This window comes from Paramormyrops kingsleyae, chromosome 2, assembly GCF_048594095.1.
Source record: "Paramormyrops kingsleyae isolate MSU_618 chromosome 2, PKINGS_0.4, whole genome shotgun sequence".
Classification (NCBI taxonomy): domain Eukaryota; kingdom Metazoa; phylum Chordata; class Actinopteri; order Osteoglossiformes; family Mormyridae; genus Paramormyrops; species Paramormyrops kingsleyae.
Genome location: NC_132798.1, coordinates 16,679,411 through 16,696,032, shown reverse-complemented (window position 1 = coordinate 16,696,032; position 16,622 = coordinate 16,679,411). Strand labels below are relative to the sequence as shown.

General features: G+C 41.4%; 1 protein-coding gene across 4 annotated transcripts in view; it reads left to right on the top strand.

Moving 5' to 3' along the window:
• The window catches only part of LOC111856503 (AT-rich interactive domain-containing protein 3A-like), a 44,422-nt gene that overhangs the window by 235 nt on the left and 27,565 nt on the right, over nucleotides 1–16,622 (top strand). Inside the window, exons 1-2 of one of the 4 annotated variants that reach the window (XM_023836503.2) lie at nucleotides 116–167; nucleotides 3,059–3,703. In XM_023836503.2, the coding sequence (XP_023692271.1) occupies nucleotides 150–167; nucleotides 3,059–3,703 (663 nt within the window). In that variant the 5' untranslated portion in view covers nucleotides 116–149. Of the gene's footprint in view, nucleotides 1–115; nucleotides 168–2,014; nucleotides 2,439–2,928; nucleotides 3,704–16,622 lie in introns of those variants that run through there. The other 3 variants (XM_023836502.2, XM_023836504.2, XM_023836501.2) reach the window with 3 other exon arrangements.

Here is a 16,622-nt window from a genome sequence, read left to right as displayed (position 1 = left end):
AGTGCTCTCCAGTATAATGAGGCTTTCGTAAAATAACACCTAACTCTACTGAAATGGGTGTATACAATGGTATCTTAATGACATCTAAACAGGAAAGAGTTTCGTTCTTGACATTTCATCGCAAGGGAGGAGGCAGGATTTTGCCATCTATGAAGCGTGTCCTGATGGTGACTATTAGCACGCAACAAAATATAATGCATTTTTTACTTTCTTTTGTGTGTTTGACACGTCTGCCAGCATGCTATATGATAAGCCTAGAGAATTTGACTCCTACATATATATATATATATATATATATATATATATACACACACACACACACATATATATATATACTGTGTATATATATATATATATATATATATATATATATATATATATATATATATATATATATATTAAACACACATTTTGTGTGTGTGTGTTTTTCTGTGATTATATTATATAATATATGGCCAGTTTCCCAGTCAAGGATTAAGTCTAAGCCTAGACTAGCTTTGAGTTTCAATGATGAATCTCCATTGATACTGCAATTTAGTCCAAGACTAGGCTTAATCCTTGTTTGGGAAACTGGCCCATAGAGTATCCGCTAAATAAGTAAAATGTAAATGGATAATATGTTATATATTACTATTCCTGCAAGAACAAACTGTTTGCTAAAGGAACAAGGCCATTCCCCCCTCTAATTTAAGAATTAAGTGCAAAACATTTTTACGATTTAGGTTATACTTGGGATTATCGTAAACCACGTGTTGTAGAGATCAGTAAAGCGGTTTAAACACCCTGTTCGCCCTACTTTATCAGAGGTATGCACTTATGGCGCAAATTTAAATTACGGATTTGGTATGTATTGTTCATATGAAAAGCTATTAACAATTATTTAAACAGGACCAACTAAAACTCTTTTACCCAGTAAATGAATTAATACACATTGATCGCGATTTAACAAACTTCCTAGTGTTGTTATTGCAAAACCATTAAGCGTTTAACCATTAAGCGTTTCTTCTAAAATCGAAATATTGATTGCACAACCATACTTCGTTAAAACCTAAATGCAATAAAAACGTTTAAAAATTGCATAACCGAAACAAACAGCCGAGTGTATCGGTATAATGCAGTAAATGTTTCGGAATATCTCTTCTACACAGGTTAATTTAAACTACAATTTAAATTACTGACTAATAAAAACAAAGAATCGCAGGTAAGCGTAAAAGAGCTCGGCACACAAGACACACGGGGGCGCCCTCACACAAAATTCCCTGGTGTCACCGCGGTGCGTCGCACCGCACCCCTTTCATGCTTTAACATTTAGGCCGATGAAGCTTTTATCCACCTAGCAATGTACCCCAAGCGGCCCTTGCCAGGTAATAGCTAAGTAGGCTACATCTATATCTCGGCAAAGGATTTAAAAAAAGATTTATTTGTGCTATTTTTTCAGAGACAAAGTATTTCAGGAATGTTATTCTACTCTTTACATAGTCATACGTGCTCGGCGAACTGCTGTTTCAATGTCATGTTTTCCCGAATTTCTAATATACAACTAAACAGGACATGCAAAAGTTAATATCTTCAGATTATATTTGAATAACTTCTTTAAACATTTAGGCTACTTGTATAAGCCTCGTTAATTCTTTGAGCAGTATGATGGAGTTGCATTTGCGTTAACTCGGAGATTAAAAACTTTGGAGAATTTCTTTTTTGGGGGGGTCTGACGAACAAAGTCAAATTAAATAGGGCTATGGGGGGTGGTAATAATCGTATTGCTGCATCTAAACACAAACAGAAATATAGGCCTAAAATAATATATTGGATTTAAATGGTGTTTTGTTCAGAATTTAATTTCAATTGTTACATATATAGTGAAACAGAATCCAAAAGCAATGCGAGTAGAAACCTCCTAACAGCTGAGAAAGCTTTTTTAACAAAAGTGGCAGCATTTCAAAATACAATGAGATAAACTAAGTATCTAATTTATAAAGATCCCAATTGCTCTGAGCACCTTACAAGATAATGGAACTTAAAATCCCCCCTCCCTCCAATAAGATCAAATGGCAGAGTGGACTAACAGAGTTCCTTCCCTCTCCCTCGCAGTTAAACTGCATTTCCTCGGTTGTCAGTAAAGCCAGCCCTCGGTATTTATCACGCTATTGACGTGCTGTTAGCAAATGGGAGCGGGCGGCCTGATCTCTCGCCCGGGGAGGTCATTCCGCTTTCAGCTGCCACTTGTTGCTGAGACCTCCTGGGTATTAAGACTCACCGCGCATATTCATTTTTTAAACGTAATATTTTCTCGTAATCGGGTGGGAAATATCGATGGTTGGACCGGAATACAGTCACTTTTGACACCTGAAAGTTAATCGAGAGCAGTTCGATATTTTATTAGCTATAACGGGAGGAGTATGGTTGATAACACCGGTATGGCAACAAAATCTGCTTTGGTAAGCGCCGATGTTTCATTCCAAATACAAAACTTTTAAAAATGTACTAAACAAGCCAAAAATACTTTTGGTTTTGCCTTATTTAATTCAAATGTGTTGTTTACTGGGTTTATTATATTTGCAGAGTAATTGATTAATATATCACACATATGCATTTACGAACTTACAGTACGTGCCTTGTATATACATAATGTTAACATAACTCTGCGTACTCCACGTCAATGTATAGTTATTAAATTTGGATGTTTTTCTTGGGATTAAGTAGTATGTATAATGTTGCTCCATATCAAATCTGTTATTGCCAGAGATTTAATACAGAAAACCGAGTTTAAGTCAGATTTTCGTATCCTGGCGACAAGGCTGAATGTCTTTGCGATTAATTCGTTGTTACTAAAAACTGTATTTAATTTAGTGTAAGTTAAAGGATAAACGTACGTTACGTGAGAGATTCGGTAGTAATTTTATTAAGCTTACCCAGAGAAATATCCGTCTTGCATAATTGCAATATGCCAACGCTGAGTAATTCGCACTTTTATCTATATTATGTCTTGCCTTCTTTCGGAATGACTGTGCTTCGTAAAAAAAAATATGTTAGCCATGCATTTCCTCATTCCGTGCAGCAAACCGCCTTCTCATCGGCGACCTCCCTTCCCATACTGGTGTCTCCCGGCCAGACTCACAGCCATTTCCCGGGCTCCCAGTCGCATCAGCCGGCCGGCGGCATGAAGCTGGAGGCGGTCATGGAAAACCTCCAGCGGCAGCAAGCTGCGCGCCTGGCCGTTCAGGAAAGACTCCGGCAGGCGGAAAAGGAGAAACACATACGGAGTCTGGTGGAAGTACAGATTAAACAGCGAACTCTGGCTCTCGGCCACTACCAGGCAGCAATCCAAAGCGCCTTGGCTGCGGGGGAGCCCGGCTCGCCCTTGGGGACCAGCTCTGAAAACAGGCAACATGTTAACCGAGACTTGTTAAGTTACAATGAAACGGAAGAGCACTCGGACTCAGCCAGCGAGCTGGCAGACGATCCCGGCACAGACGCCGAAGATCGGGATCTGGAGGAAGGTGGTCTGGAGAATGGGGGAGTCGTGGCTGACGTAGCGGAGGGAGAGTCGAGGGGCTCGCCGTCCCGCAGCTCTTTGCAGAGGGGTACAGCAGCGCAGACGCTGCCCAGGGCCGGGCGGCAACCCTGCCCCGCGCCGGGACAGTCGCAATCGCCTGGGGGAGCGACGCAGCACGAATGGACTTATGAGGAGCAATTCAGACAGGTGAGGTTATGCTGATCTATGCCCGATCTCCAGTTTCGTAGACTACTGACCAGATCACTCACCGGTTTGTAAAACTGCACATGAATGGAAGCGGCTCTGTCGGGATGAGCAAATTACCGGCAAGTGCCAACTGCCCTAATTATAAAGCGCGTCCCTGTGACACGCTGTACGCGCATAACTGCTGGATGATGAAGGAGGACGGTCGTCTGTTTTAACGGAGCTTGACGTTATTGCGAGGTTACTAAGTTGTGTTGCGGACACAGAAGTGTGACGTCTACAGTTTTAAATATGAGCTGATGTTGACTTTTCTCTATGTATATTTTCCATTCCAGATTTCGTTGTATGAGTTTTATTTGAGAATAATCCACAGGGCTCACTAATATGTGAAATTCTGAAGATGGTTGTTTTTTTGTTTTGTTATTCCTGTGTAGGCCTATATCTGTCTACAGTTCACTTTGTGAAGTTTGCTAAGACCTGCTTCTTCTCCCTGTGACAAACATAAGGTGGTTTTTATATGAAAGCTATATGGTTTAAAATGAATCGTACATAATGGCCTGGTCTATCGTCCATTTCTGCCGTTACGTTTCATAATCATGTGTCCAGAGCGTTTTTCTTGGACGGCCCCGGCATCGAATCGCCTCATTATACAGTGATGCACGGTCTTAAGTCGAAGCAAATCTATATTTCTGAGTGCCTTTGGATGGGCTCGCCATCCTTTATTTATGATGTATAAATTTAAAAGCTTTACTAAATGCAATATGTACATCAGGGGCTGCATTAGGGCATGCATTAATGCAGCTCAGGGCATGGAAATGCAATTTGAATTAGGGGAAATGATGTTGATACAGGGCATAAAACGCTACGAAACTGCATGACATCAGCGGCCCCATGATTCGCAGCGTTTCCCTGCGTTTGCTCCCTGGCTCCGGATAGGGTTTCTGATACTGTCCTGATGGGCCACTTCAAAAATTTAATTAAAAAACTAAGTAACATCTAAAAAAACGTGCAATCTACTTTATGTCTTTCTAACGGATGTCCAACTTGACAGAGACATGTCTAAGAAGCTGACCTTTGCTCGGGAGACAGATAAAGTTTCATTATCTGAGACATATTGGCCTATCTGAGAAGTTTTATTGATACCTGAGCAAATAGCACAATACTGTATAAAATCCTCTCTAAAGAACTTTTGAATTAGGAAAGGACTCACAGTGTACAGAAGTTTCTTGATTGTTATAGGCTTGTAAAACTTTGTGTCTGCATGTTAATTCTTATTTGTTGTTGAATTCCTAAGCATAAAACAATGTAGCTACAGAAGACATAGCTGGCTGAGATATTAAAGTGTTTTATGCTCAAAGATGCAACTACACCACGTTTAAAGGCAGGACCTGGTACTCGTGAAATAAGATCACAGCGATACTGCAGTGCACGTCCCAGTTAATGTGTCTTGCACATAACCTAAATGGTTATTACCACTGCACCCTAAAAATTGATATTAGTCCTCTTTAAATATTTACATGAATTATAAGTAAGCACAGTTATTAATAACAGCCTCTGTTATTGTAATGTGAGAGTTTTGCTGAAAGGACACAGGTACTATTTGCAAATTGGTATTTGACTAATTCAAAAAAACCTTTATAGCTTCCCTCAAGTAACCAAACATTTTTGCATTATTTTGCTAACCACCTTAACTAAGAGGAGGAAGCAGTTTACAGACTGTAACTATTTTGATGGTATTTAAATTTATTTATTTATTTTGATGAAAAGTTTTGAGTTCCTGTGGATACTTAGTAGGTGTGTCTAGCTGGTTTTGGTAGAACCCACTTGGAGATGCCTTTCTGCATAGTGCCTTTCTACTGAGCTGTTTACTGTCTACTGGCAGTTTCTGAGAAGCTGGAACCCACACATCTGGCACCAGTAATCACACTCCGTTCAAAATCGCTTAAATCGGGACGTCTTAGCTGTTCTAATGCTCAGCCGAACCTCTTGACCCCGTCTGTGTTCTGGATGTAGGCAGCCCGTGATTGGCTGTTGGGAGCAGCAGGCTGTTAGTGTTAACAAGCAGGTGTGTCTAATAAGCTGGACACTGAGTGTAGTTTATACACCCCTGGTTTGCTGCTTGGTGCATTCAGGATTTCCACTGGGAAGGAGCAGTGTGCATTCAGGATTTCCACTGGGAAGGGGCAGTGTGCATTCGTGGATGTTTCGCAGCTACAGTTGACAGACAGTGGAGTTCGGCTCGAGGCTGAGCTCTGCCCTAAAGGGGAGGGGGGGGGCGTCCATATGGTTACGTAGCGGCGACATGCACGTGCGCGGAGCTCGCCCCTCCCTGCAGCGTTGTTCTGCTGACATAACTAACAAGAATATGTAGCATATGTAGGGCAAAGAGCGCTAACAAAACGAAAGTCCTGGGTTCAAGTCCCAGGGAGCACGCAGAAATTTGAACCCTTTTCTGTACTTTGGATTAAAGTGGCAAATGAAATGAATACATGTAAATGAATGCATGTAGAAATATGTAAGAAATGGATATCGGAGGGGTATGGGTATTCCCCTGGTCAGAAGCAAAGTAATGACATCAAACAAATGTCAGAGAGCAGTAGGACTGTCTATTGTTGACAGAAAAGGGGCAGTCTGTGAGGTAGGCTTGTTTGTGTTTTAATAAAGCGATGGCCTCTGGACAGCATTAATGGTCTCAGGTAAATCGCTTAATACAGTCACGCACCGCATAACGACACTTCGGTCAATGACGGGCCACATATACGACAGTGGTTCATAATGGATCTGAATGGAGCTGAACAATTCCTATCGCCTAGCAACTGTCACCGTTGTGACATCATAGTGCAACACATTACTCACATGTTTATAGTGATGCTGGTGTAAACAAAAGTATAGCACATACAATTATGCACAGTACATAATACTCGATAATGATAATAAACAACTACCTTCCTCATTTATTTATTTACAATATTGTGCTTTCTGTCGTTATTTTAGAGTGTATTCTGTAGCCTAGGTGTGTAGTAGCCTGTACCATGTCGGTTTATGAAAGTCCTTAGAGACTCCTAGATGCTCCATATCTTTGCTCCTTCCCAGCTCCCAGCCAGTAAGTCCACATTTTCCCATAACAAATTTGATTGGGGGGGGGGCTGTGTTGACACCTAACCAAAATCCTAGAGGCTGTATTTCTTCACCTCTTACGCTTTTGTGAACTTCCCAGCAGTTCTGGGTAAATGAAAGGTTGCGTCAGTGATATAATGATGATTTAAATGTAAATTCAGGAGACTAATTTTATCTGGGATTGGTAATGAATAGCTGGTGAAGGACGTAAACACGAGGTAAAGCAGGCTTCTCGTTACCTGAGCCACTGCCTCTCCCCTTGTTGGACATGTCGGTCGCTGAGGGCCTTACGGGCCTAAAGACTCAAATGTCAGCAACTTAAAGACGTGTCAGTGAGGCCTTTCACAGGAGTGCTGGGGGAAGTCCTGTCCGTTCTGTCCCCTGAGGATTTTGAGAGCGATATCCCATTGGTATGTCAGGCTGGACGCTGGCACAGACTCAAGTTCCCACACCAGGAATTCCTTTTATTTCCCTGCACCCCACACCCAACACTTTGGGTGTGTTAAGCTGGAAACCCACTGAGTCTGCACCCCTGTGCTAGGTTCCTCGTGCCACGTTGATCTCACACTAACGAATTTGACCTTCATTTTGATTTCATTTCCATGTTACCAGTACCACAGAAATGTAGTCGGTAGCAGGAAATTAAACTGAATTTGCATGGAGGAAGGGGGTGGGATGGAGCTGCATGCAAAAGAATATGTTCTAAACTTATTTTTAGGTGTGCCGTACCTTGAGGTGCAAACATACATTTTTTCATAGCTTTGATATCTTTCTGTTTCTCCAGACCAAACCTTAGGCCTAATTTTCAGAACCAAGCCAATGTATTTTCAACATGCATATGCTAACTTATGAATAATCAAGTGGATTTGTACACTCTGTATTTATAAATTTTTACATTCTGTCCGCATTCCGTTTGAGAATAGTGCGCATTTTAGTCGTAGGTATTAGATAAAGCTTTCTGTTGATTGTCTGTGTATTGTCTTTAAATGTATGCTGTAGACGTGTCATACCTTTCTGTTTACGGGTGTTAAAAATAGCTGGAGTTGTCTTCGGTTGAAAGTTTGGGTTGTGCCCAGATGGGTGTGTATTTATATGAAGTAAGTGTTAATATTTTCATGGCCATACTGCTCTGGATATACACCCACTTCTCGCCAAATAATTTGTTTCCATAACACTGTGACTCAGGATGCCTCGACTATCGTACTCATAAGAAACAAACCCCAGTTTAATGTAACCTGGCTAATATTGTCATATGAAACTAGGTTCCCATGGTTACAAACAAACAAGATGCTAACTGACCGCTCGTTTCTCTGGAAAGTAAATAATTAATAGTGTACCATGTTGGTTGATACGTAGACATGGGACAAATATCTTTGAGCCTAAAGATACTCTGGTGGATCCTATTTAAAAGTTCATGTTACATCAAAATAATTGCAGCTCTTACAGTCTTTGATGGCGGTTTGGCCACTTTTCGGCTAACAAAATTATCCGAAAGGCCACTTTGCTAAACAGCTGTGATACAGTTTGTATCTCAAAGTGGACGCTTTCCAGCTGAAAATGCCTAACTTCCCATGTGTGTGTGGAAAGTTTGCTGGTTTGTGTCCTTATGTACATTGAAATGCACTTGTATACAGTCCATTTGTCCACAGCTGTAAATACACACATATGTTGCGTCTACGTATCTATGCTCATATGTCCCAAGGGGATTATAGCAGACCATAAATGCAGGGCTGTGCTTCTGCGATGTCTAAAGCACATCACTTAAATCACAACTACTTTTAATGCGCTGGATCTATTTTGTAGACGTATGTAACAGCGCGTTTACGACGCTTTGCCAATGGCAGTGTTTGTTACCCAAAGGAAATCCAGTCTTCCTCCTTTATATTGAATGTTCCTGAATTATTCATCAAAGTCAATGAAGGGATAAACCGTTTGGAAGAAATATCACTTAATACTTATGCTGTGTTTGTTTCCTTTTAATCACTAGATAGCTAGGAACCATATTTTGTGTGTATAAATTTCATGTTGGCATGCTGTCCAGGGTGTTCCCATGCCTCCTGTCCTCTGTGGTGTCTTGGCATTTCCGATCAGGAGTGACAGAGAGATGTTTCCAGTTCCCTACTGGTTTCAGGTACAGGACGGTGAGCAAACTGGTGTAACCACTCCCATTTCTCCCGGCAACCGCTGGAGGGGGTTTCTGTGGTGTCGTATGTTGAGATTCCATTTCAATGGGTCCTTTGTCACGATTTTATTAGAAAATTAAACGTTTGGCACATTCGACCTCAAACTAACAAAAGAGATTAATATCACTCTCCGTTGTGGAAACAGGATGTTCCGAATCGTCCAGAACTGAGGAGGTTCCTCCATGAAGAAGATTCCCTTGGTTGCCGTTTCTGTTCATGTTGCCTGGCCGTTTCTAACATAGGGGTATTTGACTTTTCAGTTGGGTAACACTGTAAACACTCTTTATATTGCCTTAAACAGCCGACATTTAAGTGTGCCGCACTGCATTTTCCTTTTCCCTGTTAAAAACGACACGTTCTAGGTACATTTTAATTCAGGCTCTTAAATGATCTGTGAACTTCCCAAGAGGCAGTCAGCTTACTGCTTATTGGTGCATTATTTATTTATAATGGACACTAACAATGTTATTATTAAAAAGAACTGAGGTTATACAGTTAATCCATCGCAATCTGAGACCTGTTGCAGTGTAAATATTCTTAAATAAGAATTATTATGGAATGTGTGACATCTTTATTTAATAATATATTGTATATGGTTTACAGCAGTGTTTCACAATCCTGTCCTCGGCGGCCCCGGAGACAGTCCATGTTTTTGCTTCCTCCCAGCTCCCTGCCAGGCAGTCCAGACAGTCCTACCAGGAGCTGGGAGGGAGCATAAACATGGCCCGTCTGTGGATCCCCAAGGACCGGGTTGGGAAACACTGGTTAACAGTTAAAAGTCCTTCACATCCCTGCCACAGCCACGTGTGTTTGCATACGATGCTATAGTATGGTGGTCAAATTCAGAGCCACACCATCTTGGTGGAGCTTTTGTTTGGGGGGGGGGCAGTGTGTGGGTCTACTGGTTGGCATTGTGATCAGTAGGTCACCAAGTCAAATCCTGTGGTCAGCAGAGTGATTGTACCATTGGGCCCTTAATCCCAGTTACTGTAGGGAACAGCTGATCCTGCTTTCTCAACTGTATGTCGGTTTGGGAAGAAAAGCTTCTTCTAAATACAATACACACCAGTACAGGTGCGAATGGCACCAGCATTTTTGCTTTCATAGTGTTTATCCGTAATGATTCTGCCATCGGCGCTCTGGCTTTTCAGTATCACTGCGTTGAAGGACATTCCCCATGTCTCAGACGGCGTGTAAATGGCATGATGGGCCACGTTTGCAATGTGGAGACTGGCAAGGTTGGGGAGTGAAAGTAAAATCTGTCTGAAAGGATGTTGGTGTCATCAGCAATCTTACTTCATTGTGATTTAACCTCAGTCAACTTCACCTGCAATAATTACAATTAAGATTAACTCTAAACTCAACATAAAGCACACTGATCTACAACAAACCCAATTAGTAAAAGAAATCAAAGAGGCAATAATCTGTAACAAATTGCTCTCCAAGTTGTGTAAACTGTTATTTAAAAAGACACTATCCCTCCTGTTGGAAAATGGGAAAAAGAAGTGATAACATATTATAATAATGACATGGTACATCTTCCTTTTCAATGACTAAAAATACTAAAATATAATAATAACTAATCACGAATATAGTATAAGGTAGATCAAAGAGTACATTTAACCATTTGACCAAATGTGTAAGATAGTGTTTCCTAATCTGGTTCTCGGGGGCCCACAGACGGTCCATGATTTTGCTCCCTCTCAGCTTCTAGCTGGGTCTGCGGGTCCCAGAGGACTGGGTTAGGAAACACTAGTGTGAGATGGATAGCAGACTCCAGCACATGCATTTACTGTAAAGAGAAGACTCCAGAAATATGTCATCTGCCTGGTTATGGCCTTCCACTGTTCAGCAGTCCTAAGTTTCAGCATCTCATTATCCTCATTACTCTGTATATTTGGTGACCTTAGAGCAATTAATCTTCCGTTGCAAAATATTAGACTACTACTAGTTGCCATGAAAACTTTACTTTTAAACTGGGAAATATGCAATCCAAGTAGCATTATACAATGGTCAAGCCTTTACATATGAATACATATCAATGGAAATCTTAACTGCCTTATTTGGAAGCCGTATTGCAGCCTTTGCGGAAGCTAGGGAACCATTTATCAAAAGTTTTAATCTTACAGCTCCTTAAAATTCAGGTTTTACTGCCAGTTAAAAAAAAAAAACAAAAAACTCAATCTTGCCATCTCCCGCCTAATCACGATCTGGGTCAGCTGAATGTTGGTATCATCCGCTATTTGTGAAAAGTTTTCTTTTCAATGTTCTGTGAAGCTGTTGGATATTTTTATAGCTGCAATTCACTGCTGAGAATCTGCTGACCTCTTATTGCAAGGTCACCGCAAGTGCAGTCACAGAAACACAACAAAGATGGGCTGCTTGATCACTGCTATTAGCTCATATCTGTTGCCATCTTGGCCGTAGTAAACATTGCCTCCCTGCCTCCTCAACCAGGGCTGGTAAATCTAGTTTGAAGTAAGAGACTGTCAAGCCTACATGTCTGCTGTCAAATGAATAATCAATACAAGGATATATGAATTAAATAATGGATTACAATAAGCAAATATACCCTGTAATGAAGTATATAATGAAGTGTTAGTGTGTGATGTAATGTACAGTAAATTCTATATTTTGCTTATTTAAATCCTTAGAAATATTAATAACACTTTAATTGTACCTACACAATGCATTCATTACACATTTCTAGGATATTCATAAGTAGCAGGCAAGTATACTGTTAGAAGTGTAACGGTATGTGTGTTCGTACCAAAAAGTTTCAGTACGGTTCTTTCAGTTCAGTACGCAAATGTACCGAAGGAATGCAACAAATGCAGAAACTTTGTGTGTCTTCCCCAAGCAACATTCGGAAAGGGCCGGATGAAGCCGCATCACTGCACATGTGCGCATAGAAATGGCGAACACAGATAAACAAGTATCTGACAGTACAGTTATTTTTTTAAATGTGCGCCTTAATTGATATTTGTTTTATTTTTATTTACTTGAGAGAATGTTTATTTACTTTTAAGTAATTTAACTTTTTTATTAGTATGTTGCAGCAGTATTGACAGAGACTTTTTATTTAAAAGTCATATTTTGTTCAGAGAACCACTGTTTAATAAAGAAAAAAAGAAGCAATTTAAGTTTTGTTAATCATATAATCTTATAGTGTTTGTTACTAATGTATATTAAAGCTGTTAAGGTATTTGAGGATGATAAGGTATACTTACATGCTGCTTGTGAATGTTCTATGAATGTGTTATGAAGGTGCACTGAATGTGCTACGCATGCATTATAAAGGCATTATGAATGTGCATGTAATGTAAAGCATTACTGAAATATGACTAAAATTCTTTGATAATGGGAATTATATGCATGTATTTGTCCTGTTTAGTATTTTGGCAGAACTAAGAAAGGATTGTGCTATTTGTATAATTTTTCTCTTTGGCAGTGTTTCCCAGTACGGTCCTCAGGGACTCACCACCAGTCCACGTTTTTGATCTCTCTGAGCTTTCTGTCAGACAGTCCACATTTTAGGGAAGCACTTCCCTTTGGGAATGCTAACAATGGATTGTACTTTTTGGTGGGGGGTCCTTCTTTCTGACTGGAGTCAGAAACTGACTGGAGTGCCTTTGGAGACTTAGACTGTCTGAATTCAGGGGCTGCATCTTTCTAAGGATGTGGTCTACATAGCCTTTTTAGGCCGTGTCCTTCGAAGGTTTGCGCAATGATCCAATGGGGGATCCTTTGCAAATGGGCAAAGAAGGACGTATTTCTAGACCACATGTCAAGGAGCCTTCGAAATAGGACAACAGCCTGATTGTGCTGCTGTGTCGCCCCAACACACAGACCGTCACCAGCACTGGTTTTACTCTTGAAATAACAAGGACCTTCTACTGAAACGTATCTGTGTTTAGTTACAGAATGAAATATGTGCTTAATCAAACTGTTTTCATGTGCACACGCGTATTATGCGTTTGAGCATATGTGTCTGCAAACTTGCGCTCAAAGAGCAGGCACGTGTGAAACCGGCGTTTGCAGGCAGACCGCAGGGCAGTAACTTGGCTTAGCCTTTCACTGCGTGACGACGCGGCACAGGAGCCCTGCCCATGTAAGACGGCGTCGTGCGTAACCCGATTCCCCGTAATCGGTGTTGGTCCGTTTGGGTGTCTCGCGCGGGCTCGCATGCACTTCTGCTTCTGTTTGCCCGTCGCTCGAGGGCTCCTCACGGAGTTCATTGCTGGGATAAGGCAATAAAGCCAAAAAAATTAACGACAGTCCACAGCGGGGCACCGCAACGGGTATGCAGCCCTTCATACTGGAACCATATTAAAGCTGTGAATCAGCAATGATGAGCAAACAGTTCAGTTCAGTCAGCGAAAGGCAAAAGGGAATTCCTTTATGGGGAATAAATGTATGTTTAGAGCTCCTATCCTGGAGCAGCAAAGTAGTACTGCAGCATTTTTACTGCCCAGCACCTCTGGAATCCAGCAATCCCCTTCAGACGTGAATTCGTCCACTCTGCCAGTTAATCTCATTCTTATAACTTCCGTTTGTTTGCTCTTTAAAAGTTTTGGGGAAAAACGAAATAGCGGGGCGGGGGGGGTAAGGGGGGTAAGGGTAAGGGGGGTAATTCAGATGGAAACAATCATCAATACTCCGGAGTATTGATGATTGTGCAAGTGCAAGGAATGATTCGCTTTAAGATTTTTGCATAATGCTTTGGGTAGAAATTGTTTTGGTGATACTTAACCAAAGGACAAAGTTAGAAACATAACGTATAATTTATGGTCTGGTGTGTTTCAGCATTAAAGTGGGTTGTTTGCTTTACCTATTATAAATGTCATTGTAGCAAAACAACAATTCATCAGAACTCATAATCATATAGGAATACTGTTTAATAATCTAAAATGTTTGGTTAGTATTATGAACAATGAACAGTGAAGTGCACCGTGCATTTTAGCAGACTGTCAGAAACATTGATGGCTTTTGTCAACAGAAGTCAAGACCACAAATAATCTGGAATTTTCATACCCATTCGAGGCTTTGACTTTTTTCTGTTTGTGCTTTGACAGGAAATGCTATCCCTCACAGATAATGTGGCTGCTTCAAACTTTAACAGGCCATCTGCTTGCAGTCCCCTCAAGCATTTTTATCTACATCACCCCCTCTTAGATTGCTGACCTCGTTCCTCCAATTAATTCTGGCACTTCCTGTTAGAGCCCTGAAATCCTCGCTTAGCCGTCTTCCTAATTATTATCTAAGCAAATGAGTCAGCAAATGGCCCTTGAAGTACTAAGGCTCCATCTTGATCAGACAAAATAATTGCAAAATAATTAAAATCAAACAGATTCATTTTTTCCCCAGTAGGTATGCTGTTTTTTTTTTATCTATAAACCAACAGAATTCTGTGTGAAAATCTGGCAGTAATTTGATCCTTTTATGGTGGAAACCACTAATGAAACAACATTGTCATTTCCTATAGAGCAAACGTCCCCCTCTCCTGCCTTTTTTTTCTTTGAACTGTGACCCCATAACATAGTTCAAAGAAATTTTTAGAACAGTGCGTAATGATATCCTCAAGACGATAATTATGGTCCTCGGCACTGGTCATGCTCTGTTTTTTATTGTTTCGCCAGGAATAATTTTATTTATTTACTTTCTATTAGAAAAACAAACCAGTAGCTACTTTTAATGGATATACTTCTGTCTATATGTCGTATTGGCAAAATGTAGCCAGTGCTAGACTGAATCCGCAATGACAGCATGTGCAGTAAGTGCTGGAGTGTTTGATCCCATCTCTGACGCATCGGCCCTGCAGAGCCACACCTGGGGCTTCTAGAAATGACTCTGTTTAGACCTTTGAAGAGCCTGCTTCGTTATGGAGGTCCGCGCGTATTCCCGCGATGGCTGTGTCACATGACTAATCTGCCCCTCACGCTTGTGGCCTGCTGACCTATCTGGCAGTTTTCTCCTGGCTTGAGTCCAGCTGGCTCCTGAACGAACGGATTCCCCTCTCAGGCCTGAAAGCGGAGGGAGACTCCCAGCAGTGACTCACAGGAACGCCGCGTCCCCCGAATGCTGTGTGCGCCGACGGCTTAGCTGATAACCCTAAACCCAGAAGCATGGCCTCAGATGTACGCGGGCAACTTCACCAAATGCATTCCGAACATTCTTCACTCTCCCGCCCTCATTGTTTTATTGGCTTAATTCCACATCTAATTTAAAAAATTTCTTCTCAAATTAAAATCCTGCCTCATATTGCAGGGGGAAAAAAAGCAGTGATTTGTATGTGTTCCACCCAAAAATATCAGAGGACCAACCTGGCTGTGCGTGAGAGCCCAGAGCAGGGCGGCAGTCTTAAAGGAACTCCGCCTCCCCCCCCCCCCACCAACCCCAGCTCCACCCTTCTGCTCGCTCTCTCTGTCCAGTCCTGTTTTTCCACTAAAACTGAACAAACCCAGCTAATCTTTACAGCTCAAGCCTACTAAAAGAGACCAGCTCAGGACATAATTACCTGGGTTTGGGTTGGACAGTACAAACAGCTGCACCATTTTACACATAATAACAGTTGTTTTTTTGTGATATATAATATGGCCACAAATCATTTAAATATGCCAATGTAGAAAACATTGAGCATCACTCACTCTGGCATCACCTCCCGGACCGGGGGGTTCCTCCCTGTGAGGAGTGTGCATGATCTCCCCCATAACAAGCTGGGGTCTCCCCTTTCCTCCTGCAGTCCTAAGACATGCAGTGAGGTGAACTGGCACCTCTGTATTGCCCCTCATCCATATGTGTGCGTATGTGCCCTGCAATGCACTGGCATCACATCCAGACTAAAATATGGATGGATAAAATATATTTACTTTTTCCTGATTCATGTTCTTGTAAAAAAAAAGTGTAGCTCTGCCCTAGACAGTGTTTGGATTTCAGAAAGTGTTTGTCACTGTATGAAATGTTTTCACAACACGTTGCCCCAAATATCGATGGTGTCTTTGTCTCTTTAACTTCATGTATTAATTAAAAATCAAATGAGAAATTGGACAGGGCCAGAATTGAAAATCAGAAGGTATTTCAATTTTGAACCGTATTGCTGTTAAAGGCACAGCAAAGAGGAGGCCCCTCCGGCAGTCTTCTCTGCAAAGTATTGCCAGTCGGCGTGTTTTTAGACTATGGACAAACACGGAGGTAACCACTAAGAAATCCGATATCTAACACCTGGACAGGACGCTAAGCTCCTCCCAGTAGGAGTCAGACATAAAGATGGAATGTTAAAAAAAAAAACCCGAATGATCCAGTCCCTTCCACTCTTGACACTTTCATTATAATCTGTCTGTGAAGCTCTTCATTAAAGTCCAGCCAAGCGTGCAGTTTGAATCCAATTCAGATGGAAACTTTAAGCCATACACACCCTGTCTTGACGCCTGCGCTTGTGTGTGCGTGTGCGTGTCAGTATTTTCGGATTTTCGATAAGCATTCCGGCGCTATAATTACAGCCCGCCGCGCTGAGAATGCGCGTCCTGGGTTGATCGGCTGATTAAGAAAAAAAAAAACAGCGCCCGTCCTGCTTTTAGGCGCCCTGATAGAAGTTCACTGGCCCCATATTATCTGCAGCTCAC